The sequence below is a fragment of the Malus domestica genome, chromosome 07 (assembly GCF_042453785.1).
Source record: "Malus domestica chromosome 07, GDT2T_hap1".
Lineage (NCBI taxonomy): Eukaryota > Viridiplantae > Streptophyta > Magnoliopsida > Rosales > Rosaceae > Malus > Malus domestica.
The window spans coordinates 4433390-4461205 of record NC_091667.1 but is presented as its reverse complement, the minus strand read 5'-3'; the positions used below and the strand labels follow the sequence as shown (position 1 = coordinate 4461205).

The following is a 27816-nucleotide window of genomic DNA, read 5'->3' as shown; positions in this document are numbered from 1 at the left end:
TCTTCTTCTTCTTCTTCCTTCTCTTTCCTCCTTCTTCATTCAGTTTTTTTTTTTTTTCTTCCTCCTTCTTCTCCTTCTTCCTTCCTCCTTCTTCCTTCCCCTTCTTTGTTCTTCTTCTTCTTCCTCCGAATCTGGGGGAAGATGAATTTTTTTTTTTTGAGGAAGAAGAAGAAGAAGAAGGAGGAAGGAAGGAGGAGGAAGAAGGGGAAGGAAGAAGGAGGAAGAAGAAGAAAAAAAAAAAAACTTCCCCAGATTTCGGAGGAAGAAGAAGAAGAAGGAGAAGGAAGAAGAAGGAAGAAGGGGAAGGAAGAAGGAGAAAGAAGAAGAAAGAAAAAAAAAAGTTGCAGTCGGAGGAAGAAGAAGAAGAAGAAGAAGAAGAAAAGAAAAGAAAGAAAGAAAAAAAAAAGTGGATGACACGTGACGCCCAGTCAGTGCGCCACATCACAGTTAACAGAAAACTTAACAGTTTGACTAACGGATGTATAATACTGTCCCAAAATTTACACTTTAGGTATGAATCTGAGACAAAAAAAACTTGATGTACTAAATGTTGAAAACCACAAAACATGAGGGTAGTAAACAGTCTTTTACCCTAAAATAAAAAACAGTTATCTAATATGTATCTTGTATATGAGGAAATACGTATTAAAATCAAAAAGTGAAGAGTAAGGAGATGGCAGGTAATAAATGTCAATAAGTGAAGATAGTGGGGAATAAATATTAACAAAGTGGGGCAGTTAAAGCATTAAGGACAAAAATTAAAAATTAAAAAAAAATACTCAGCCTAAAAAATCCTAGCCGTCGTCTTCATCTTCTTCGCTAGTTTCTTGGTCTGCAACTCAAAAACAGCCTTGCAACTAAAAGAAATCCAGATTTCTGCAACATAAAAATGCAAAAATGACGCCTAGTTGATGCCTCAGGCATGCCCCGACGAGTCTAGGCGAGTATTTCGCCCACTCCCATAAAACAGAGGCGAAACTAGTGAAGCCCCGCCTCCAATGCCGCCTAGGCACGTCCTGAGGCGAGTTTTTTTAAATGTTGTGGTTTGATCACTTTTTAAAACATTAAAACACCAATTAGAATCTTATAAATGACGAGTTCGATATTAATTTATTTTCCAACAGTTAGTGTAAATATATCATTATATAAACAATACAGCAAAAACACCTCATATTGTGTCAGAGGTAGTGCACCTGCCTTTTATGCTTGACTTCGAGGCCCCTCTTGTAAGTTAGAATAGTTTACAACTGTAAGTGCGAGATTCTTGTGACAAATCAAACAGGAACATGTGTACAAAATAATATTTGTATTGATGAATGTTTAGGGTTACAATCTCTGACTACAAATTTGATCATCAAGTCCGATATTAGGGATGCAAAGGGTGTGTGTGTGTAGGGGTTGTTGATACGAGGCTCGTAGTGACTTAATCTCAAATGAACGGATGTTGCAAGGTTTTGGCTTGTGGCGTTTGAAGAACTGTCACGTGTAGTGGTGCTTGAGATTCTTTACAATTGTGACAAAGAATGCAGAGAGCTCTCTGAGTCTTTTGAGCATTTGGGAATGTTTGGGGCTTGAGAGCTTGAACGTCTGGGTGAGAGAATGAATTTATGAGCCACTTTCGTTGTCTTAGAGCGTCGTATTTATAGGCTCTCCAAGTTTTGATTGGGGCTTGATTTGGCCTTGATTGTGGACTTAATTAATTGACGAAAGAACCAAGACTTGATTTGTGGCTAGGTTCGTGACTTGACTCTATCAATTAATTTGTTTTAAATTTAAATCAATTTATTTGTTTGATTTGAATTAAAATTATTTAAAGAATTAATAAAGATAATTCTTTAACTACTTTTTGTCGACGCGTGACATCCTTGGTGACTCATTTGGTTTTGATGAGGCACTTGTTATGCGTACGATTTATGACACATGGTACACTCGGAAATATTGTCTTTCTATGCTTCTTGTATAATATTCTCAAGTTCGACAAAAAAAAAAAAAAAGAAGGTATAATATTCTCAGTAAATAAGATATTCACATTTTATACAAGGACTGTTTTGACTTGAACAAATTATAAGAATTGGCTTGAGTTGGTTCCATTTAGGCTCATCATTTTAAATGGTTTAAAATAAGCACACATAGAGAACGTATAATCTCAACTTAATCAACTGTTAATTAACAGTATTAACTACATGTTCGATCCAAACTGAGATATCAGATTAATGATAGTCATATCCAGTCTTAATGCGGTTAATCAAAAAACCCCTAAATGTGTTTAATAGCACATTCTATCAGAATGATAAAACTTCATATATTGCACTCATGTAGTGGCTGGAAGATGGGACCATATTGGAACCAATGTTAGTTAACCAAAGTATAGAATCGACATTGAGTCATATGGGCTTGTTTCTAGTTCAGATCTCACATGTAAAAAATTCGTGCTCTAGAGTATTCTATATTCTGAGAAATGTTAAGGAGATTCTCTCAAATGTGGGAATTTCTATGAACTCTCCGTCACCTCATGTTTTTTGCACAATTCTTATGCTTACATTATAAAATATTGTGTCAAAAACGTGAGATGACGAAGAGTCTATGAAGAGTCTCACTTTGAGATAATCTCCTTAGCATTTCTCTCTATACTCCAACTATTAGATCTCGATTTTTGTGTTTTTCTATAAAAAAAAATTACCTATTTAAAAGTTTGAGTATCTAATTCTTCGGAACTCTATAAAAAAATCTTGTCACATGTATATATTATTCATTGAGAGCTGAGCGCTGTTGTTTGGGCTATAAATAAAAACAAGGTATGCTATAGGGCCAATCTATTTTTATTTACACAAAGGCATGCCATACCGGCCCACCAATTTCAAAATCGAACTCAAGCTAACTCCCCAGGGCTCAGGATGACCTCTTCCCCTTAGACCTCACCACTGGAACTCAGACTCGACCCTTCCCAGAGCGAGTTTGCCATGTGAACGACCAAACCCAAGAATATCTCGCTTCCTTAAATGACAAGGAATGTGTCACCAACCAAAAATTGCACTTATTGTCAGCGTCAAAAGACCAATGTACTCTTGCTCCAACTCAGAGATATGATCGAGGATGCTCCTCTCCAACTACCTATCAATAAAGCTAAAGGCTTCAAGCAAAAGACCTTTGTCACATTCAATCTCTATGGTTATACAAACGCAAGTGATTTTTCAATCAACCCAATTGCTTTTCATCACAAACAAATTAGTCTTTAGCAAATACTAGGTATAATGCCCGCGCGTTGCCGCGGGTTTAAAAACAGTGTAACAGAATATTAATACCATTGATAACAGAAACATTAGAAACACTATAGAGATAAACAGTTAAATATGCACAACTTCATTGGTAAATATTACATCCATTTGTCATAGTTTAGTAGTTATAGCTATCATTCTACTGAAACCAGCACTTGGATACAAAAAATTACAAAATGCTGGTCCATGTACATGCAAAAAATATTACATTCATCTAACAGTCTGGTAGTTGTAGTTGTTTTTAACCAGAACCAGCAATGATATACAAAATATTAATAAGTGCTGGTGTACGAACATGCAAAAATATTGATAAGTTTTGAGTAAAAAGAGTTATTTGCATGCCATAAAACATCCGGAAGAGTTTTTTACATATGCTGATGAACCATACTGTATATTTTTGAGGGCACCAGATGAAGTTTTGGTTCTCCACTGTCAAAACAACCTAGTTGCAGAAAATAAAACAAACTATATTTAAATAACTTGTTTGGTAACTGTTGTTGGCCAACTAATCTTTGATTCAGTACTAAATCTTTACATGGCACACCAAAAAGCTTTTCACCAGATTTTCCAATTATGAGAGCATTGATTTCATTAGTGTGATCCTCAAGAACCAAATTGACTTTATACCTAGATTAAAAAAAACAAAACTGCTTGAGGGAAAATAATCTTGAATTCAACTTATACAAATAAATATAAAACAGAAGAAAGCATTGATAAAACCACAAAAATCAATGTTTGTTTTTAAACTTAAATCTACAACGAAATTCATGGTTATTAAGTTAATTAATAGTTTGGATTTATGATAGCCATATTGGTTATGGTCTTCACATATACTCAAGTGTAAACAAAAAGAAGCAGACTGTAGTCACTAAGTAATGAAGATAACATGGTCAAAAGTGCAAAAGCTATACCAATTTTGTACAAAAAGGGTAAATATGTGCTGCAATGAGTATGTTTTGAACAATGATTTAATTGTTGACCACATAGTATTTGAAAGTTGTTTAAATAACGTGAAAGCAGGAAAGGTTGGAATTTTTTTGTTTAACATCACAAAATTTAAGCTAAGTATCACTCTAACAAAGTTTTGGATAACAGCTGCAGAAAAACAGCGAGAAAACTAATCAAGGAGGGTGAGGATATCTGACCTGATTTCATTCTTGATAAATGTATTCAAACCATGTGCATACAAATATGAGAAAAAATGTGAAAAATGTGAAAAAACAGATTTGGTAAATGTTAGATTATATAAAGAAAGAATAAAAGATAAGGATAACAAATATTTAAGACAAAGTTTGAGGAATGCATGTTAAACATTACCAAGGAGTTGGAATTTGGTTTGGATGCTTTTGGCAGATCAGCTGTCCAGTTGTCAAGTCTTTATGCATTTGTTTTACACAGTTGGCATACGCACTATACCACCATTGATAACGTGTGTCAAAATACTTGACACACGCTTTACAGAAAAACGTATCATTCTGCAAAACAGTTTGTAATAGTTTTGTATAAGGAATACTAATTATGTAGACAATGTTTATTAAAAATGTAAAAGTGCAATCATATGTTTTTAAGATGAGTTAAAAACATGTAATTAGATTTTATACCTTGTGTAAATCAAGATCTAGAAAAGCGACTTCATCAATTGTGAACATCTTGGTTGTACGTAAAATTTCAGCCTCATTTACTTGTCTGGAGAAGGGGGCCAATATTTTCACAGGCTCGTTACAATTTGCAAACCTGTATGATTGAAAATGTAAAACTGTTTGAATAATTTTATGAAACTAATATTTCTTTTGCTTTTACAACAGTGAAAAGAGTTTAATTGTGTTAAAAGCTATAGAAATACTTACACCGACTTGTATGCATTAACTTCTGGGATGTTTGGATCAAAAAGGAGAAGTGAGCAATCTGTACTGTTCGTCACAATTTTATCTGTGCATTGAAAATAATGATAAGAAAGTTGAAAGAAAATATTGATAAATGGTTTTACTGACACAGGCCAAGTATCAGAATGATATGATACAATCACTTACTGCACCATGACTTTAATTTAAATGGACAAAGTTTTAAAAAGCTGAAAATAAAAGAGAAAGTTAATTAATAACAGTGATTGACAATCAATTTATTAAGATATTTAAAAATTAATTAATCAAGTATAAAACAAAGATATATGATAAGTCACACGAAGTGAATATGATAAAATTATGTCATCAGAAAAGATTTGAACAATTTACACAAAGCTGTGTTAAAAAATAATAATAAATAAAGATACGAAAGATTGCTTCTAATTAAGTTAAGTACCTAGATAAAGCTTCACTTTTAAGCTTGTAAAAATGACAACTATTGGGAGAGGCAGTGCTTGGACAGATGAAGAACAAAATTCTTCAGCGACGTCTCCCCATAGTGTAACAGTGAGTTGTTCCCTTCTGTAGATATATTAAATCAGAAACAAATATATACATGTTTTTCAATATAAAGCAAATTATGAAGATAATCTATAATGAGAGTGATAAGAAAAAAGGAATAACCTGACATTTTGAATGTGTATATCACACTTGTATGCTACCCTTTGATTAATCTGTTTTGGCTCTAAATGTTGTATTGCAGTGAGATGACTAATGACATCTTCCAATTTAAAAGGTAAATATAAGCATGTTGTGAAAAATAATTTGGCAAAAATAAACTTTAGTGTTTTTAATCTCTATATATAGATACATATATAATATTATTACCTGTAAGAATGTCAACTTTGTTCAAGTGGGGATAAAGAATGTTGTAATCCTGTAGGAAAAACCGGTGTCGAGGAATAGGTGGAAACACATTTTGAGAGCTTTTTGAAATTTGTTTTACCACTGAATATAAGCTGAGTCTCATGCGGCACCACATTGTACTGGCCCTTCATTCTAGTGGTCCGAAAATTTGTGATTTCATAGCTACCACCAGGTTCAATTTTTAAGCTGTAGTCTCGTAGTCAATGTCCGATGTGGAGCCTTGAACCGCATGTTTCTTTACTATTGGTTATGCATATAAAGTGAATCCAAAAAAAAAAGGGGGAAAAAAACGAACAAAGTTAAAAAGGAGATTAATAAACGGAAAAAAATAGATATTATTCATCAGTATGCATATATTAAATTGTTAACATGGAGAGATTATTCATCGCTAAGTCTTAAAAGAAATGATTAAATAAGTAAAAATATTAATTTCTCAGACATCAGTTATATAACAATACTATCTTGTGCAAGTAATGTAGATAAATAAGGAAAGATAAGCTAACTTAAATCAAAATTTGATAACTATGCAGGAGTAAAGACTTAAACAAAATATTGATTAAGAAAAATTCAATGACTTATGAAAGTTCAAAAAGACACAGAAAAAAAAAATTGAATAGCCGTCATTGGTTCAAAGAATATAACTGAGCTCATACTATTATCCAACTACAGTTATCCATATCATAAACTGGGGGAGAAACAACATTTAGAAATCATTCAAATCAAGAAATACCTAATAACCCAAATTAAATTTTAATCAAACAAATGAAAACATACCAGCCAAATCAACAAAAACCATAAAACACTTCACTCAAAAATCAATTAAGACTTAAACTTGAGATTTTCATCAGAGAGTAAGTGTACCTAAAGCTGTGTTCTTTATAGTTGCTAGAGCGCGGGACGACAATCATCGCTTTCTGAAAATAAAAAAGAACTAAATCAAATGACACAACCCAACAAAAAAAATTAAAAGTTAAAAACGCACGCTAAAAAAGAAGGGAAAAATAACCAATAAGAACTTGTAAGACCTGAGAGGTTTTAAACAAAAGGAATCTGGAGCAGTGCAACACTTCTCAGCCACCTAAAATTTAATCAAATTGCTATATCAGAACCATCATAAACATAAGAGGCAACCAAATTGATATAAACATAAGAGGCAACCACATTGGTATATCAAAATAAAACGCAGCTTATAATTTGGAGAACCTAAAATTTAATCGAACTGCTATATCAGAATCAGAACCATCATAAACATAAGAGCCAACCAAATTGATATATGAGAATAAAACATAACTTATAATTTGGACAACATAAAATTTAATCCAATTTAAACATGACAAATGAACAGATAAAGATGCTCCCAAATTTTTCGATCACAAATGGACCAAACAACTGATGACAACTTTAAGATTAACTACGTAACAAAGTAAACCTCACCCTCGACTGAAAACAGACAGTGCACCAGCCAAGTTACCGTCTTCTCTGTACAAACAAAACCTGCAAAACCAATCATGAACCAAAAAAAAAAAACAAACAAATTATATACCATAAGCTTGAAAAACGCTGAGAAAGGAAATTCCAGAAAGAGAAAACAGATGGAAGGCAAAGACTCTTCAATTTTAAACCAAAAAAAAAACAACATATTGTGTAGACAAATTGCTGGGTTCAACAGCCCGTAATTAACAAAACCAAACAAAACCCCAAATTGATTTCAAAAAAAAAGAAAAAAATTAATAGAAAACATTCGACGCCGTTTATATCTTGCATCCCTTCTATAATTGTTTCCATCTGAGACCACATAAAAACCTCCATATTCAATTTAACCACCCATGAAAATCCATAAGAGAAACTGGGTTTAAAAATTCACCCAAATAAAGATTTAACTTTTGTATTCTTTCGAATCTATCAAAATCAAACTTTCCAGTTTCAAACAAAAGAAAAATCAAAAGTTGAAAACCCTTACACTGATACGGTGTTGAGTGAAGAAACGAAGAGCTGAAAAGGACACAGACCGAGATTTGAAAGGGACGACCGAAGGCGAGAATGGAAAGAGGAAGAGGAAAACGCACAGCTTGCAAAACGATAGAAATGCATAATTTGGTATGGGAAACTGAACAAAAAGCAAAGTGGGTATAAACTAAAAACCAAACCTCACGATGACCGACACGTGGGCTAGGTAAAAAAATCACTGACACGGCATGGAGAAGGAACCACAGATGATGGACAGGTGGATAAAAACGGCAGACCCGATGAATCACTGTACAAAATGGAAAGAAGCACACTGCAAAGACTAACATCACCACGTGGGCTAGGTAAAAATATCACTGAAACGGCATGGAGAAGGAACCACAGATGATGGACAGGTGGATAAAAACGGCAGACCCGATGAATCACTACAAAATGGAAAGAATCACACTGCAAAGACTAACATGAGGGGCATTTCAGTCAGTTAACTGTACCAAGCAGATAAGACAATGGAAAACAAAGAAGAAACAAAGGGGCATTTAAGACATTACACTGCTCGTGAACAGTGTTTTCCACCGGGTTTTAGTATATAGATAATAATTGAGAAAGAAAGAAATGCAGGCGGAAAAGAATGAAAATGAGGAGAGAGAGAGAGACGTGAGGGATGAGAGAGAGGGGGACAGATGGGAACCACTGACATTTTTTAATCTTATTTTTTTGTCCAACAACTACCAAAGCTAATAAGAGGCCGTGAAGGACAAAATAGACTTTCCACTGTATCAAATTGTGAACAGTAAGCAGAACAAAGAAGAAACCGAGGGCATTTCAGCCATTTTACTGTTCACGAACAGTGAAAAACAGTGCACCCGAGTTTGGGTTTTAGTATAGGTATAATTTTAGCTGTTCAGCTATAAACCCATGCTTTCTTCAAAGCAAACCCATATTACAATCCTTGCTATCTAAATTTTTTATAGCTCTGCAATCACGTATAGTATGATTCGGTTGACAACCATTCCAACCAACCTAGGCCTCTATGAGACAATGTTTTATTTTTAGTTCAATCATACATTAGTGATATCACGGGACCCCTCTAGCATTATTTTGCCTTGTATTGCCTGAATGTTGCTAGTGTTTACTGTTTTAGTTACATTTTCAAATTTATTTACTTTCCAGTTATGTAGATCAGCTCATCAGCCTCGAATCTCCATTGTAAACACTTGTAATGTTGATTTCATCGTTTTCTCGAGGCATAAAAATGAACATAACCAAACCAGCATCCCATTCGGTGTACAATCATTTAGTTAAGAAGTCAAATCTACACACAAATCTAAACACACTCTTAAGTTGACAGCCTCCAATAGTGGGACGTCTATTCTCTTTTTCTCCATTTTGTGGCATTGAGACCAAAAACAATACCCAAGACAAATTACCTAATCAGTGGAGAAGGGGACAAGGGGAGAGGGGGCTGAGGGTTGTTTTTTTTTTTTTTTTTTTTGTTCTTTTTCTTTTTGTTACTTTCCTTCTTAATATTCATGGTATTTGAAATTTTAAAATTGGTTAAAAATTATTTTTGTTTGTTTAAACCATGTGGCAATATATGAGTAGTTGGGTGGTCCTCATATTGTGTCACGTTAACAAACTAGCAGAAAATTTAACGACAGTAGATGGCATGGAGAAGATTGATGTGTTCAATTTCAGAGACGAAATCGACCAATTTTCAAATTACATGACTAAAATGATGCGTTGGATCAAATTCAAGAACTATTGGTGATATCAGAGACCTTTTGGTTGGTAGAAGTCAAATTATCTGCAATACTCTTGGCTTCTTGAAGATAGTCATGAATGGAGCGAGTCTCTTTTTGCAAATCAAGGAAGCGGAAACGTAAATTAGCAGCGTAAGCCACGTAGACTTGAGAACGAGAGAACAAAATCGGAGAGAGAATAGAAACAAGATAGCTGCACACCAGTTAATTAGTTTTATACCACGAAACATATTCAGGATTAGGCTTGGCAGAAACATCAACAGTAGGAAGATCAGTGTTAGGAGCAGAGGAGAAGCCATCAACATAAGAGAAAATTAAGATCATGACCAATTGAGAAGGAACGCATCTGACACATCCAGTTGAGAAAATTGGTCTCCGTAAGCTTGAAGAAGTGAACCACATTAGGTCAGGAAGGAAGAGAGGGGGCGGAAGAGGAAGCATGGGAGAAGGAGATGCCAAAAGAACTTTGGGTCAAGGGAGAGGGTGCAGCACATTAGGGTTTTTGCGGAAAGAGATCCTCTTCGGATCTCTGCCTCCAAAACACAAGGATCAAGTGATTCGGACCTTGAAAATTTTGATCCAACGGGTAAAAATTATTATAGTTTTTCAAAGTTTTTACTCACTTCTCTATTTTTAGCCGTTTGATCAAATTTTAAAGGCTCATATTACTTGATCTTTGGGCTTTGGAGGGAGAGATTCGAAGATGATCTCTTTCCGGTTTTTGCAACCTTAACTGGCTGATACCATAAAGAAATTATATCTTGAAATTATAATCTTATAATATTACTCATAGTACAAATGCACCAACAGGATCCTCTTCGGATTCTCTTTGTGAGGATCACAAAGATTTGTGTGTCTGTTCATCTTACATCGTGCGGTTAGTTTTTGTCAAGTACTGCTTGTGTTCAATTTTGAATAAAAAAAATTAAAATAATTTATGACCGTACGATGTACAAAGAACGGACACGATTTACAAATTACCGAGATCCTCACAATGAGGACCCAGATTCCACAAAGACATTTATATCCAATTGTGTATTCCAAACATACAAATAAGTATCTCTACAAATCAAAAGTACAATCACAATCATAATATTAATTCTTAAACTTTTGGAAAGACAATTTTCTTGGACAAGACTTCGAATATTTGTAGCCGACGAATTTCCACATACAATGCCTTGAGAGAGGATTCTGGCCGGATCCTCTTTGTGAGGATCTCGTCCTATCACATCCGTGAATCATTGTGTTTAATTTTCATCAGGTACTTTTTATATTTAATTTTAAATAAAAAAATTATAATAATTTTTATCACATGATATACGATTAACGAATGTAATTTGAAGATCATCAGAATCCTCACAAAGAGAATTCAACTAAGATTATCTCTCCAATGCCTTAATTTAGATAAAAGGTCCATTTCCTTGGCACTATAAACGAAGCAAAAATCGTGCCGACCATTCGTGTCAATTACTGCCAAAAGATGAACTGGAAAATGAAAGGATTGTCCTTCTGCTAAAACATTTTTTATTCAAGAATCTGCATGGTACCAAAAGCAAAATCATCTGATTTTTCGTCATCCTTAGACTTGTATATGATTAACTAAATTTAAAATTGTTTAATCATTTAATTAATTTTAGATAATTTCGATGTTGGATTGAAAAAATCGAAACCGTTTAGTTATTTAATTCTATTTATTCAGCAATCTTTATTGAACACGAGTTTGACATTGTGTTCTTTAAGCTGTCTTTGGTGATCGAACCATCATGCCTACAATGTTTTCGCATAAGACGAACTAAACATAGAGTATATATCTTTTTCGGATTTAAAAAAATTGAACCTAAAGATTAAATGATTTGGATCATTGAAATTTGATCCAACGGCTACAAATAAAAAATTCCTCTAAAAGTTATAATAATTGTAGCCGTTGAATCAAATTTCAACGATCCGGATCATTTGATTCTTATGCTCAATTTTTTTAAGTCCAGAGAAGATCTGTACTTCTAAACATAACGTTATAGATGTATTTAATGGAGTAACCCAATTTAATTGTAAATCATGTTTTGTGATTGCACGACCAACTTTACTAATTTGTTGTCTAAAAAGTCATTCCCTATATAATGAAAATGTTTTTTTTTTAGTAGGTCTTTTCAATATTTTGATGATCGACATTGATAATCATGCGTCTTATCCTTTACAATAGGTCAAGAGTGACATAACAAAGTCACGTCAGTGCAATGGATTAGTCTTTACACAACTGGACGCTTGGCGGTTCTTAATATTAAAGATTATTGTTTTAACATTGCCTAAAAAAACTTCATTCTAATGGACGGGCGGGGGGTTTTTGGGTGTAATGGTCTTCACCCCTTTGAGGGCACTTACGCACGCGATCATTAGAGAAAAACTAATCTCGTCAAATCTTTCTCAAAAAAAAAAAAAAGGCACATACAGTGGCGGATCTAGGATTTGAACTTTTGGAGGTCCAGTGTTAAATACAAGTTTTTTTTTTTAATAGGAATAGAATGTGAAGCGCGCAAAAGAAAAAAATCAGTTTATTCACTTTGTGGGCTTATTGTGCATATGTCAATAGATATCAGCATTTGCCGAAGCAATCTGATGAGTGATATATAGAGAACTTGTCAAGTGTTGTCGACTTAACATATCAAGATATGCCTAGCATACATTACATCAAACATGTAGTTGCACAAAAGAGACTCGTACCAAACATTCGAATGGTTCTCGAAATACCTTCACATATATATTTTCCATACTCAGATGGTCTTGAGACCACCTTGGTCCCTATTCCTATCTGGGCTGGGCACATAGTGAGGATTTTCTAACTAGAAAGTATGATTGGAGTAGAGAATAACTTTTGTAAGTTTTTTTAGTTAAATTTAACTTAAAACTCATCGTTCATATGAAAATCATAAAATTGTTTATGTACAAGTGTCACATTCTAATATTACTAATGTCATGGATCTTTTTTTTTTTCACATACAACACAAACACAACAACAAAAGTATGGACCAAAGTACAACAAAACCAAGCCCAACAGAAAAAAAACCGAACAACTTACATCCTCTGCCACAACTTCCTTTGCCTCTGCTGCTATCCGAATGACCTCCATACTCGAACCAATTGCCAAAAAGCAAGCCAAATCGAGCCCTCAAAATGGCTAAAAAGAAGGCTTCAACAACCGCCAAAGAGCACATCAAAGATCAGCACCACAAATCGAAGGAAGCTTGCAGGAAACAACCCACGAGCAACAGAGGCAACAAGGCTAAGTCGAGGCAAGAAGGTGGTGAGAACACCCGAGCATAAAAAAAATCTGAAGCTCTACACATGTCCCTCCTAAACGGGAATCGCGAAGATTTGCGTTCACGATGTGGATTAGTGGAAGCTGATCTAGAGGATGAGAGCACTGGAGGAGTGAGCCAAGTGGAGAGGGTAGGGTGTGGAGTGATGAAAACGAAGTAGGTGGTGGGGAAAGGAAAGGAAGAAAGGGGAGTTGAGGAAGGGAAACTAGAGGCAGCAGTAAAGTAAAAACCCAGCAGGGACAAAAGGAAAGAAAAGGAAAACAAGAGGAGCAAGGGGCTACCACCAACCCTAGCCATAGCTAGGATCACCGCATTGCAAGAAAAGAAAGAGAGAGACTTCACTCATGGTGGGATGACCCGGTAGAAGCCAACTCAATCAAGAAGCCAACTCAGTAGCTTCTTTTAGAACCGCTATGCCCTTTGCTGAATCGTTTATATATTTGCTACAGTTGATTGACTAAACAATTTTTTCATAGAGATAATCTTTATAATGTGTTTTATATATAATATGAAATGTTCCGACCATCTATTTTTATACATTTCTATGACTAAATAATCTCATATTTTATTAATTTTTTACAAAAAAGATCGAAGTTGTAATACGAATGATTTCGATAATTTCAAGGGATAGATAAGGATTTTTCATTTTTCAATTGGGAGCTTTGGTTTTGGGTCAATCAAAAGTTACATCAACAGGAGTAAATCAATCATATTTATCCTAATTAACAAGAGATCAATGTAATTTTCAACCAAGACCAGACACTCCATTGCATTTCAGTTTTACACTTCTGCATATTTATACTTCGAGCTGCCGTTTATGTTTTTTTTTTTTTTTTTTTTGAGATGAAAAATTAAAAACATACAAAGGTAAGAATATGGTGCTAACATGGATCTCGATAAAAACCTTGCATGTTTTATTAGTCAAATGAATCAAATCTAATATTCCAATTTAGCATAGTTATTGGTTTTAGAATCCTTGTTACTTTTTTTTTCCTTCTCATTTTCGAGTTGAAAATATTTTGCATCAAGTTAGAAAGCGCAATGAGTCGTTCCATTTGCACTTCCTTTGCTTCTTCTTACGTACTTTTAAATTCATGTATTAACTAAAATCATCGGCCGAACTTACCCAAAATACACAAAGTATCCCTCCACCATTAGAACATGTACTACACGAGAACACCTCGACCTCCTTAGCTCGTTAACTCCTCTAAACCCATGAAATCCCCACCATGGACGCAAATCTGGGTAGACCACTTTAAAACTGAACATTTTAATGAGTGCTAGAAAGCAAGTTTTTACAAAGAGCGAAGCATGCACAATAACACATAACTACGACGACCACTTGCTCTACGACTGTTTCCATCGCTTTGTTCGAATAATCTTCCTTAAGGAGACAAATATCGACTATATCTACTTCCTAAACCCTAAAAAGACAATCAAAATAACGATTAACAGTGCCTTAAGACATCTCCCGGAACCTGGCCAGTGCCTTCTTGTGAATGAGAGTTCTGTAACTATCTCCAGCCTGCACCTCGAGGGTTGGATCTAACTTCTTCTGCTGACTCCCAAGTCCTGCTCTCCGTTCCACGGACTGAGCCTGGACTGGCTCTACCATTCCGCTTCCATCTCTTCCTAACCCCTGTGATCCGATCAACAGCAAAAGAAGAACAAACAATACCCAAAATATTTAGTTAGAAACCTTGCACACATGCACCGTCTAGCCAGGGCCATACGACAGGTAATGTATGGGCGTCAGATTATTGGCACCATAAGCTGCTGTATTTATAAGAATAGCACTACCAAATTCACTTTTGACCTATACAGAAAATAGAGCTCTGCCTGAATCATGTAATTCGAGTTCAATAAGGGGTATTTTTTTGGGGTTGCTATCTGGTTCAACCGAGTAATTAATAAAAAGTTCAGAACAAATTATGAAGTGCAAAAGAAGGATATGCTACCGAGCCTTCATGCCAGCCCATGTTGCGAAGCATCTTGTTGCCCACATTGCTCTCATCAATTGCTTTTTCAGCCGTAATCACCTCATAACTGTCATTGTTGGCATCTCCAACCCCACGTCCTCCACCAACACCAGGGGGAAAAGGCATTGAATCATAAGAACCCTTTCTTGATGCAGAATCTCGATCTTGACAGTAACAATAGTAATCACACAAGATTTTTACAAGTCAATTCACAATTGTGAAAGTACAAAATGACTCATCCAACTTGGATAATCCTATTGGGGTATCGAATATCAAAATTGAACTGACATCTTCACATCAATTATGCAGACCAGTATGAAAAAGGTTGCAAGAGTGATGGTTCTAATAAATGAAATTTGAAACTAATACTAGATTCAATTGAGCTTGTACGACAGAAAGAAGGGCCATTCCAATCGAAAACCATATTCGAGAAAACTTTGGACTGATGTGCATTCATGTATTGACCATGTAGTATAGAAATAGAGGGGCAAACCAATCAAAAACAATTTCTTAATAAAGCTTACTTGACTCCGCAAAACTAAGGTCAGATGCATTATCACCAAAAGACGCTGACGAACCATACAGGTTCCTTCTCTCGGCAGCACGATCCCTGTATGCAGTATGAGGTTCTTTAGGAGCAGAAGCAGGAGTTAGTGGCATTTCAGAAAATCTCCTCTTTCCACTCCCAGCAGCAACAGGTGGCGTATAAGAACCCAATGCAGATGCATCTGTTCTAAAGGGTGTCAAAGCTGTGGGGGTAACTGCATTTGTTGATGCAGATGAACCTGCCATGCCTGGAGCAGAAGTTGAAGGTGTGGAAACTCCAACACTTGATCCTGAAAACGAGGCATCTGATTTCAGCACACCTCTTCCAGATCCCCTTATGACTCCCATCACCGTCCCTCCTATACTGTTACTCACAGGCCTTGGCATAACTGGGCACTCCAAACCAACAGTCTCTGCAGCAGAAACAGTTGCAGTAACCCCTGAATTGGATGTAGTAGTCTCCTTTGTCACATCAGTTTTAAACTTGCTCTTTGCAGACTGCACAGAGGAAACTGGTCTATCATCAGCCGAACCACTTGGCTGGTTGTCATCCAGAGCTACACGGGTTGCTTGCCCTTCATGATTCCTTTGCTTCCACATTGTCAACACATTACTCATTTTTTTCTTGTTTGCCAAAATACTGCTCTTTGAAGCCAGTTTGATCTCTTTTGCCTTTTCCTTTTCCTTTTTCTCTGCAGCTATTGCTGCTGCTGCAGCAGCCTGGACTGCATCTGGTAACGACGCAGCCTTCTCAGATGTTGACGTTGTAGCTGGTGCAGAAATTACTGCTTTTCTGTTACTTGAACCATCCGATGCCTTGGAAAGCTCAGATTGATCAGCAGATGTTTTGTTATCATTTTGATCAGTACAAGGGATGTACTGCTGAGTTTGTTGGTCATATGTATACCAAATGCCATTGTTGCCATCGTAGTAAAGGCCTGCGTTGAAAAATGTACATAAGATACAACAAACCACGAATCAAGACAGGCGCAATCTTTGTCTGTGTGTGTGAAAGAGGGGTAAGGGGAAGGGGACAACTTAGGCAGAAAAACTAGTCCAGACAATTGACATTAACTTAGTATATTAGTCAACAGAACCTTATGATCTAAAACAAAATTATCCACTACCTCAAAGAACCAGCCAACTACTCCAGATCAAAAACAGGGAATACAACAAACATTCATATTTAAGTCAGGAATCTTTGACAGAAACCACCCATGGAATCCTAACAATCATTCATATTTAATTTAGACAGAAATGTACTCAATTGAGAAAAAGAGTCCTTAGTTTTACAAGTTCAAACAGCATTTCCAAGATGTGAAATAAATTAGTCAGAGCCATTTGCTTTCAAAAGCAAACAAATAATAAAATAAAAAATTCACTTCATTAACTCAAATGCACAAATAAAAATAAAAAATAAAAATAAAAAACCAAGTACAGAACTATTAGTTTGCAACGAGTTTGACAACATGAACTGTATGAGGCAAAATGAAACACAAATAAAAATAACCTGTATTTGGGTCATAGTAGAACCCAGAAGCAGCATCATAGTAATAACCAGATGCCTCATCCCACACAAAACCAGATTGTGGAACCAAACCATCTTGTTGTACTGCCATCTCCCCACCATTTTGCTCGTTCCCAGTAGCGGATTGTTTATCATCTGGATTATATTCCTTTGGAGCCCATCCAACAGCGTCGTACTAAAACAAAAACAAAAACCAAAAACTTGCATAAGGTTTAATAAAATATACAGTTACAGTAACACATACATAAGAAAGCAAACAGCATACTATCAGCGCCATGGACATATTCAATGACTAAGGGTGATTATCAGCAATTTGAGTTACTTTCTCTTTACACAATTCATGCTCACTTGACTTACTTAAGGATCCTTTCTTATCTTAGGTTTTCCTTTTTTAAGATTTTGTAAAACAACCCTTCAGGTTTTGCATGCTCCCAGCTTAAAACTATGAACTATCTTTAAACAAATGAGAGAAATTTAAGGTTAATCATAAGTTCATAACCCAAAAGGTTCCAAACACACCTAAAATTCAGAAAATAAAATGTATTCCCAGTAGGTGATAGAGGTGGTGTGTTCGTTGGTGGCTCAAAGATCAAAACTAAAACAATGAAATTCAGGCTGCAACTGGCAAGTATGATACAGTACCAAAATCTCAATGGTAATTTAGACTATGGTCGTTGTTTTCCCGAATCAAGTTATCAAATGGGTTGGGTGTTAACACTGTTGCCTATGGTCGTCAAGTTGCAATTTGGATCGCCAAAATACCAAGGCCTAACAGGTTTAGGTTTTCCAATTGGTGTTGGGAAAGGAGAAAAGGAATGTGTACAGGTTATTTCCCATAAGAATTGGGAAATGGGTTTTTCTTTGTAATCCCAATCAGTTTAGGATTAGGAAAAAGTTAGTTTTCCGTTTTCTAAAAAGATTTAGGAATCCTATACTTGTAAGGCATGTAACCATCGGCCTATGTACTATAAATAGGCTTGTTGGAGACTGTTTATTCTCACGAACAGCAGAGAGAATACAAGGGTAGAGAGCCAAGAGTGAGAGAGATCTAAAGCAAGATTTTGGTGTTTAGCATAAGGGTTTTCAATAAGTTCTTGTAACCAAGTTTTATTCTCCATGATGGAGGTGATTTCTCAAGAGAGATCCCACGAGGAGTAGGCAAAGTTCGCCAAACCTCGCTAAATTCTTCGTGTTTGTGTGTGGTGTGTTTACTGTTCATATATTCGCATAGCATCATCTTATAAGTTTGTACAACGCCGGAGCCTATAAAATATCAATAAACAAGATAAACTAAGGAGGATTAAAATCAACAATTAGTATCGAGAGTCAAGGTTGTAGTTACAACTAGGGTTGGGGTTGTTATCCTATCGTTGCGATGACACCATCATACTTCAAGTTTCAACAGCCTAATCCAGGACGCTTTTGAAATTTTAAGATAGTGAATAAAGGATTAACCTAATGGGTAAAGGTGACACAACCAAACTTGATAGGCGGCATTCTTGAGAGGTGCTTAAGCTCAGAAGCGCTTTTATTAGTTTTCATTAAAAGAAGCGCTTCTACATATTCACTTGAAAGAGCTACATGAAAAGCAACTACAAGGTCCTTCTCCGGCAAGTAATTTTGTCTATGGTTATACCAAACTATAAAACTTGCATTTAGTTTATGAACCGCTTTTGGCACTATCTAAAGCACTCCTAAACTGACCCATAGTAGTAAAAGAGTCAAAGAATGCAGTAGCTCATGTTGCCTATAAGGAAGTTTAATCACAAACAATACCAGTGCAAGCTTGATACTTTAAATCTCAAATCACCTGTTGAGCAAATGTGGCTGCCTCAATTGCAGCAGCTGCCAGGCTGCTTGACTGTGAAGATCCTGGACCAAGAACGCTCTTTGCATATGCTACTCTCAAAATTTGCCCATTCCTCTCAAGTGTTGTTCCGTTTGTTGCTTCAAGAGCTTTTGTAGCATCTCCTACCTAAAAATCATACGTTGTAGTTTAAACCAAAATAATTTTGACTAGAACTATGTTCATATCTATGTATAATAAAAGTTATAAAACATCATATTATGGAGCTTATTTACTAGTAGTAATACAATAAACCTACAACTATAAAAGTTTAGCATATAATGACTATATAAAAGTTCTGAAGAATTAAATTCATAAGTTCTGACATGTGCATTTGGAAAGTAAATTTTGTACAAGTTCTGTAAATATAAGTTGGTAGCATTTTTTGTAATATTTCTAAGTTCTGTACTTTTAATTGCTGGCATCAATTCCCCGTCCCCACATCAGTTAACTTCAGTGTCTCTGAATTCTAGTACCATAACATTAAACCATGATTGATAAATAGATACCAAAAGAATGGAGGAAGACAATCCAATTACAATAATTAATTAACCAACTCAATAGCCAAAGACAAAAGGGACATACCGAATGGAAATGTACAAAAGCAAATCCTCTTGAAACATGAGTAAATTTGTCTCTAACAAGACGAAGATCCTGCAAATATTACGTCAATAAACCTTCCAACATAGAAAATAGATTCTGTCTTTTAACTTTAAGATGAAAGTAAATGAGTATCTACAGCATCCACTGATTTGTTCAGCATTTGCACCTTAATTGCAGCATGTTTGGAAAACTCATAGCGCAGCATTTCCTCATCAGCATTTTCATCCAGTCCACGAACAACCAAGACATGAGTAGGACCTAATTACATATATACTCAGTGAAGGTCATAACAAATAATACTCAGCTACGGCCAACCAAAAGCAACAAAGTAGACCAACCAGCTTCAGAACCCTTCTTAGCTGAAGTCGTTTGATTGGAAAAAGAAATATCTGCTGCAGGAGCATCCTCAGTTCGTGCCTTATTGCACTGCAACAGAGGGCAAAAATGACATATACTAACATGAACTTCTTTTTGAGAAAAAACTTACATGAACTATTATTAAATTAACATAAGAAAAGTCATACGCTACACGTTTCTGCATGTTGAAAATTTTCTTTTCTGAAATAATAAACAGAAAAAAAGATAATAAAAAAAAGTTTCCACTATACTGTAATTTTATATTTTCTTGGACACAATAAGATTTCATTCTCAAAGCACTGTACTCAAGCCTAGAATAACTGAAAATCTAACTCCAACACCAGGTAAATTGCTTGATGGTACGCATTTAGCATTACCACAATCATTGTCAGAGTGCCATTATAAATTTATTTATAACACAATGAAGAGTTCGAAAGGTTTAAGAATTCGATCAAAACATATCATAACCATGGGAATGCATGTGTTCTAATAACAAAAAAGGCATACCTGAAAACAGGAAGTGCGCCGTGCAAAATTAACATATTCACAACTTATGCACATCCAATCAGATGGCACTGTGATGCTTTTATGGCTATTATGGCCTAATTTAACGGCATTATCCTGACCAAAAGATCCACCTGCACCCCCAGTTGGCTTACTACTGCAACAACACAATTGAAAGTCCAAATAAGTATACTTCCAGTAAAATAAATGGGTTCCTAGGACACAAATAAAAAGACACAATTTCATCCTTTAGATGTTTTTCTATCATCTGACAGCTTAGGATACATCTGACACAAAGAATAAACCCTTCATTTTTTTACACATTAAGTATCTGCACATCGTATGAGATGTCCGTTTTCCTCTACATTAATTAAGCAATCCTCTTCACCTTTACTATATTTCCATCTTACTACTATAAATACCTCCTCTCACTGCTTTTTCCTCAACTACTGCTCTGGTGATCCCTACCCTATTTATTGAAGCTCTTTTGGATTCAAATTCTATTTTCTTATTGTCTCTATCCTGTCCTCTGTTAAATTATATTTTCATTTTCATCCGAAATGAACTGCAGAGGAACATAAAAAATGCATCTTTCATTTAGAACCCAAACAGCCAAAAAAGAACAAGAACAAAAGAAGACACCCTTCATTACAGTATGTGTCACGTAAAGAATAAGACATGTAGCATTTCATAAACTGCTATAACTGCAACATGAATTTCAAGTAGCTGGTTGGTGAGTATATCAAGAGATGTGGCTGTTTAAAATTGTTACGCATTTTCTGGTGGATTCCTACTTGAGGAAGAAAGAGAACTTAAGGAACAGGGAGAAGATATTAACACAAAGTATACATAAGGATATACTATATACAAAACATTGGCAGGAGGTAGAGATATTAACACGGCACTGGCTAAAATGTGGGTTTTGTTTGTTGAAGGTTATATTAAAATTTATCCAGATCTGACCATTTTCTGCTCCATGTTACTTCCTCAATGTTCAGAAGGTAAAGATATTAACACAGCACTGTCCACCATTACTATAATACTTATTACAAAAAAGTATATCAGCAAGATATGAATCAGGAGCATGGGAGAAAAAACACCTATACTCAAAAAACAGCTTCCTGTCATCGACCACAAGCCCTTCATCCCCAATCTTGTCCATCATAGTGCAAGCTGCTCCCTATTTAACAAACATAAACTCTATTGTGAATTATTCTTTTAAATCAAATGTAAAATATTTAAAGATAAAGAATGATACATACCACAGAAGGAAAATCAATAAATGCAAAACCACGAGAAGTGCCAGAATTACGTTCTTTGATCACACGGACATGTCGAAGAGGTCCCCATTCAGCCTGGTAGATATCAAATTGCTTATCAAAAAAAAAAAGGAGATAAAAGTAAAAGAATAGCATTCACAAACAACAAAATGAATATTACAAGTATCTGGTATAAATCTTCCTCATTCGTCTTCTGGGAAAGACCCTTCACTACAATAGTTGCAGATGGGGCCTACAAAAGAATATCATACTTATGAAATAATCAGGCATGTAAACCCAAAGGAAATCAGATAGAACACAAAAGATGGACATAAAAATATACCACAGAATAATGTTCTCTATGGCGTTTCTCATCACGGTCCCTTCGCTTATCAGTACTCTCATACTGTTCATCATCATAGCTGTCCTCTCGATGACTTCGCCCATGGCTTCGACCTCTAGGGGACCTTGATCTAGGGCGATCATCATGCCCACGAGAAATTGACCGAGAACGGGAACGCTCATGCCTTCTATGTGGACTCTGTTCTCTCTCCCTACTCATACATTTCTTGTCACGCTCACGGTCACGAGATTCACGAGATCCCCGACGCCTCCAATTGCCATCTCTCCTACTACTTCTGTCGTAATCAGAATCATAACTATATCGACCATAGTCATAATCCCTTCCACGACTATCCTCCCTGTTCTGATGGGTTGCACGAGGCCTGGAGTCAAAATCATCATATGCATAATCATCACGATCACGTCCACCAAACCGAGCAATCTTGTCAAACCTAGGATCACGATAGTTGTCAACACTACGATAGCTATCCCGAAATTTATCAAAATCCTGAAATGTATCGATCTCATGATCAAGAAAGTTATCCATCTCGTGATACGAATCCATGTATTGTTTCTCATGTCGCCTAGGTTCCCTCTCGATTGGAATATCCTCCTCATAACTTCTTCTTGAGTGTGGCCAGACACCAACAGCATGAGGAGGTGGCGGTGGATAGTTATCCCTATCCAGAACATCACGGTGAAAAGCATTTCTTGGATAGACATTGTCCCTTGAGTATCTTTCATCTATAAATCTCCTCTCATCATATGAACCACTGACCCTACCAAAAAAGAAAATATAATGGGATGAAAGGAAAAGACAAAATGTAATACAATACAAAAGATATATGACAAAATTAAAGAATATATGCCAACAGTGCCAATGATAGATATAGTTCCACAATCATCATGAAGTTTAAAGTAAAACACTAAAGTAAGTCTCAATCCGCAACAGAAACAAACTTAAGTAGCCACCAAAGTGATGATGAACAGCAACATTTAGTAGCACTCACCGAAAGTTTGGCTCGTGGACTGCACCATACCCCTCCAGAGCCTGTGGATTCAAGAGAATAAGGTAATGTCAGCAAGAGATCAATGATGACATGAGGTTAGGCAAATCCAGTCAGTCCATATCCACATTGCCCCACGACTTTCTCTCATTTTTCTCCCAAAAAAATGGACATTCAGATTGGGCCCTAATAAATTCTTGTATTTATCATCATTCATCCCATATAGGTGATTTATTAAGGAGGAAACCACAATTACGCTGTTATTATCCCATCCTTGCTGATGACCATAGCGACCGGGATCCATTTCTTTCTTGCATGCAAGTGAAACCCGAGAAAGCTCTTGATGCAGATATCGTGCAGAATTTGAATATCTTTCCTGTATATAATGCACAAACAGACACACAGTTATACCCATGATGAACCAATAACCTACAATTCCCATGACTTTGACCTTGTTGGCCTCCCTTTCACAAGTCACAACCGGAATAACCAAAATCCTCTCCATAAAGTCCCAACTTCTCTCAACACACAACACCCTCGACAGAAAACACCATCAGCTTATGTACATACAAAATACCATTCAACCAAATCTTGAGCAATCAAAACGTTGACCGAAGCACGACTTACCCCTTTAAACAGGCTTCATAAAAATCATAATTGAAAATACAAATTACCTAAAACTAATCCAAATTCTAATTGAACCCACTAAACCCTCAAAAATCACTTCAAAATAACACAATGCAGACCTGAACAAAATCATACCCGAAATTTTTAATACGGAATTAAAGAAAATAGTCACATAATCCTAAATCTCCCATAGTCAATCACACATACGGAGAAATAATAAGCATCAGGGCACAAAATCAATGGGTTGGATTTCAATTCCAAGGAAACTGGATTGAAAGTTGAGAACATGGGTTAGCACAAGTTCGAATTTTCGTTTTGAATTTTATATAAAAAGGAGTTTCACAAAATTGGGAATTCCATCATTTAGGATTTCCCAGCAGGCACCATAAAAATCCAAAAGGAAGAAGAAGAAGAAGAAGAAGAAGAAAAGAAAAAGGCTTACCCCTGCAGATCCTTAAGCTGCTTCAGATCACAGGCCACCTTTCGCTCTCTCTCTCTCTCTCTCTCTCTCTCCTGCTCTCTCTGTATCTCTCTTTCTCTCTCTCTTTAGTCTCCTCTCCTGCCTTCCGGTTGTTGCTCGTGTCGACCAAAAGAATTTACTCGTGCACTATTAAACTTTTCGCTACCGCGACTCTTGTGCCACGCACGCACATGGATTGGGCTATTTGAATGAAAAACACCCTTTAGGCCCAAATATATATATTGGATTTCTTTCAACCATTTATATTTCGATTAAGCCCAAATCTAAAAATCGGAGGCCCAACAGACCATGTGTATTCATCCACGCACTCTATAGCTATGTACCCAGTTATTAATCACAACACCAAAAATCAAAACATTATTATGTTTTACCCCGTGCAAAATATAATATGAAATAATATAAATTAGAATCAAATGTCTTATTTTAGACCTTTTTATATTAAACATTAGCTACTTTTTAAATTTCGATTAAACTACTTTCACTTTTGATTAAACCCTATATTCCAGGTATATTATTAATTTAACTGTTTTTCAAATTCATTTTAAATTCATTTTTATGTCAAAATGCACTGAATAATATTAATTAATTTATTGTTGATTTTATGGAATATCATCCCTTCCTCAATTTAAGGATTCAATTATATATTCAAAGTATTTAAGAAATTTCAATATATCTAAATTATTTGTGACTTTGTTTTATACAAAAAATTGTTTGCACCATCTTTCTTTAAAAATAAATATTGACATGTACCAACACAATTTATTCTCAAATTGAAACATACTTATGCTAAATTAAAATGTATTCATACTGATTTAAAGTGTATACTTACTAAATTGAAATGTACACATGCCGATTTGTAATGTACCCTTAGTGGCTTGAAATATACCGATAGGTTTTACGGTTACACATAACTTACCGTTAGCATTTTACAAACTAAAATTATGATAATATAAACGTACCAGTAGCTTGGTAGTTTGGTAGCCTTTGAAGCTACAACATTAAAAAAATCGAGTGATTGGCGCCAAAGCGCACCGCAGCGGCTTGGTATTTCTCAGGTCCGGCTGTGTTTTCAAATATCATGTCTTAAGCCAAGGAACTGACCATGTTAACCCATGTGTTTTAAGTGGAAAAAAAGTATTATTTTGTAAGCGATTAGACATATATTAGAAAAAAATACTTATATGGGACTATACATGTTGCAAGTTAAGAAATGTCACACGTCAATTTTTGTTTATATTAACTCATGTCTCTAATGGGTGCAGAATGACATGTGTTTTTATCAACTTTCATCTTACAAAAACAATTTATTATCCTAAAAAACAAGAGACTCGTACTGTTTTTCTCCATAAGTTTTCAAAATTCATAGTTTGATTGTCTAATTTGTAACAAAAGTATAAGATCTATTTTCCATGTGTTAATCAAAATCATAATAACACCATAAGTACCAAACTCTAGAAAGAGTTGTTCAAATGAACTAGACTTCATGCTTTGTACAGTGTATAGGATGTATAGGAAATGTCACATTGCTTAAATTTCACATGACATGTTAAAAATAAAAATAAAAAGATCATTATTTTTGCAAATCAAAGAGACCACAATTCAACCATTAAACTCAAGAAACACTACTTAAAGTATCATATGACTTCTGATGAAGTAATGTGTCCAATTCAATGTGTGCAATTAGGGGTCGACAATGGGCCAGGTTGGGCTAGCCCAACCCATTTTTTGTGCTTGGACCGGACAAGGCAATTAAAATGGAAAAAAGAATAGGCTAGCTTGGAATGGGCTTTCATGAAGAAAATATAAACATGGATTGGGCTTACCCTTATTGTGTTCCATTAATAAAACTAATTAATATAGCTGATGTGGTGTAATTCACTATGGGGAAGTTAATAAAGGGAAAGGGACATCTTTGATGCACTTTAATATTTGATGCAGTTTACGTTCTAACAAGTACTAATAGCTAGTGATATGAAAAGGTTTGTATTTGAATTATTCATTATTATTAGTTGTAACAAAAAAAAAAACACATTTATTATAAAGATAGTTAGGCATACACACATAACGCATCTTGGTAGCCTTTGAACCTACAACGGTAAAAAAACCGAGTGGTTGGCACCAAAGAGCATCGTAGCGGCTTGGTGTTTCTCAGGTTCAGCTGTGTTTTCAAGTATCATATCTTAAGCCATGGACCATCCGTGTTAACCCCTATGTTTTAAGTTAACGAAAAAATATTTATTTTGTAAGTGATTAGAAATATATTAGGAAAACAAAACTTGTATGAGACTATACAATTATACATGTTGTAAGTTAAGAAGCTTCACACATCAATTTTTGTTTACATTAACTCACGTCTCTATTTGGTGCAGAGGGACATGTGCTTTAATCAATTTGCACCTTACAAAAACAATTCATTATTCTAAAAAATAGTGGACTCTTACTATTTTTTCTCCATAAATTTTTTAAATTTATAATTTGATTGTCTAATTTGTAACAAAATTACACGATATGTTTTCCATGTGTTAATCAATATCTAGGCTGCACTCTCGACGGCGGCTATGAGGGATTAGGGGTGGGTTCGGTTCGGTTTGGTTTTTGGCCTAAACCGGAAACCAAACCGAAGTTACTGTTCGGTTCGATTTTTCTTCGATTCGATTTTTTCGGTTCGGTTTTTTCCATGAATTTTTTTTTTAAATCTGGATATTAGTACTTGCATAGCTAGTTCATCACCAAAGACATCAAATTCCGACTCCTGATTTTTGGTTCTTACAATCTCAACCTCTTCAGATTGGTTTGGAGAACATCTTTTGTGATTGTCACCACTGTGATCTCCATGATCCTGCCATTTTCAATGATGTTGTTGGACTTTTAGGGGCTTTGGGATTTTGGCCGCTCACAGTTTACTTCCCTATGGAGATGTATATTGCTCAAAAGAGGATACCAAAGTGAAGCACAAGATGGCTTTGCCTCCAAATCTTGAGTGGTGCAATCCTTTATTCTTCCAACTTTTCGATCTACCCATTCATTACCCGTGGGCCCCTCTTCCCCTAATTCTTTCCATTCTACCAACGAATAATCTATAATAATTTGCAAATCCAAATTGGCTAATTGTTCTCGGATAGCACCTGCTCCAGTAGAAATTTCTCTATTTCAAAATGTATCGAAGCCCTAGGTAGTTAAAAAAAAAGTGGGATGCTGTATTTCCAGGATTGGATTTCATATGCGGATGAACCTCGTAATCGTAAGAAAATAGGTTTTTTTAGCTATGGGCCCTTATAATGACCATAGCAGCTGTTGCTGGATCAGTTGGTGGTGTGATTAGTGATCTCAAGATCTACAAGCCTTTCAAGACCAGCTACTGATGAGTTTAGCAAATATGTCGTAACACTATATATATGTTTTCATTGTTACTTAAGAGTTTGAAAATTTTCAAAAAGTAAAAGAGAATTGGCACTTTGATTTCAAATCTTGTTCATGTTCACAACTATTAATTTAATTAATTAATTAATTAATACCCAAAACAAATAATTAAATAAATAAAATATAAAAAACTTTTAATTTAATTAATTCGGTTTAGTTCTGTTCGGTTCTGTTTCTAGACCACTAAAATCGAAACCGAACCAAAAGAATTTGGTTCAGTTCAGTTTTTTCAATT

At 35.4% G+C, this 27816-nt stretch overlaps 2 protein-coding genes across 10 annotated transcripts; both read right to left on the bottom strand.

Moving 5' to 3' along the window:
• Positions 1 to 2715: 2715 nt before the first annotated feature.
• On the bottom strand, positions 2716 to 8141 carry LOC103420522 (uncharacterized). Of its 7 annotated transcripts, XM_017328132.3 has the most exons (12): positions 8004 to 8141; positions 7478 to 7537; positions 7069 to 7121; positions 6905 to 6957; positions 6005 to 6283; positions 5801 to 5897; positions 5574 to 5698; positions 5123 to 5204; positions 4877 to 5009; positions 4593 to 4750; positions 3811 to 3902; positions 3338 to 3717 (listed from the first exon to the last, which is right to left on the bottom strand). In XM_017328132.3, the coding sequence occupies exons 5-12, from the start codon at positions 6156 to 6158 to the stop codon at positions 3641 to 3643; spliced, it is 918 nt and encodes a 305-aa protein (XP_017183621.2). In that variant the 5' UTR covers positions 6159 to 6283; positions 6905 to 6957; positions 7069 to 7121; positions 7478 to 7537; positions 8004 to 8141; the 3' UTR covers positions 3338 to 3640. The 7 variants fall into 7 exon arrangements, 6 of the variants coding, with proteins under 6 accessions (XP_028961316.1, XP_028961315.1, XP_017183621.2 ...); XR_003774753.2 differs by lacking the exons at positions 3338 to 3717; positions 3811 to 3902 and adding an exon at positions 2716 to 3111 and having other exon boundaries at positions 4421 to 4750; XM_029105483.2 differs by lacking the exons at positions 3338 to 3717; positions 3811 to 3902 and adding an exon at positions 2716 to 3111.
• Positions 8142 to 14328: 6187 nt separating this feature from the next.
• Positions 14329 to 24287, bottom strand: LOC103438627 (SUPPRESSOR OF ABI3-5-like). 3 transcript variants are annotated; one of them, XM_008377157.4, is made up of 16 exons: positions 24123 to 24287; positions 23310 to 23429; positions 23057 to 23097; positions 22048 to 22825; positions 21886 to 21957; positions 21708 to 21800; positions 21546 to 21625; positions 20449 to 20602; positions 19923 to 20010; positions 19751 to 19842; positions 19567 to 19635; positions 18946 to 19110; positions 17118 to 17310; positions 15586 to 16545; positions 15041 to 15225; positions 14329 to 14721 (listed from the first exon to the last, which is right to left on the bottom strand). In XM_008377157.4, the coding sequence occupies exons 2-16, from the start codon at positions 23355 to 23357 to the stop codon at positions 14542 to 14544; spliced, it is 3198 nt and encodes a 1065-aa protein (XP_008375379.2). In that variant the 5' UTR covers positions 23358 to 23429; positions 24123 to 24287; the 3' UTR covers positions 14329 to 14541. The 3 variants fall into 3 exon arrangements, with proteins under 3 accessions (XP_008375379.2, XP_008375380.2, XP_008375382.2); XM_008377158.4 differs by having other exon boundaries at positions 20449 to 20599; positions 24123 to 24286; XM_008377160.4 differs by having other exon boundaries at positions 22048 to 22819; positions 24123 to 24269.
• Between the last annotated feature and the right edge of the window lie 3529 nt (positions 24288 to 27816).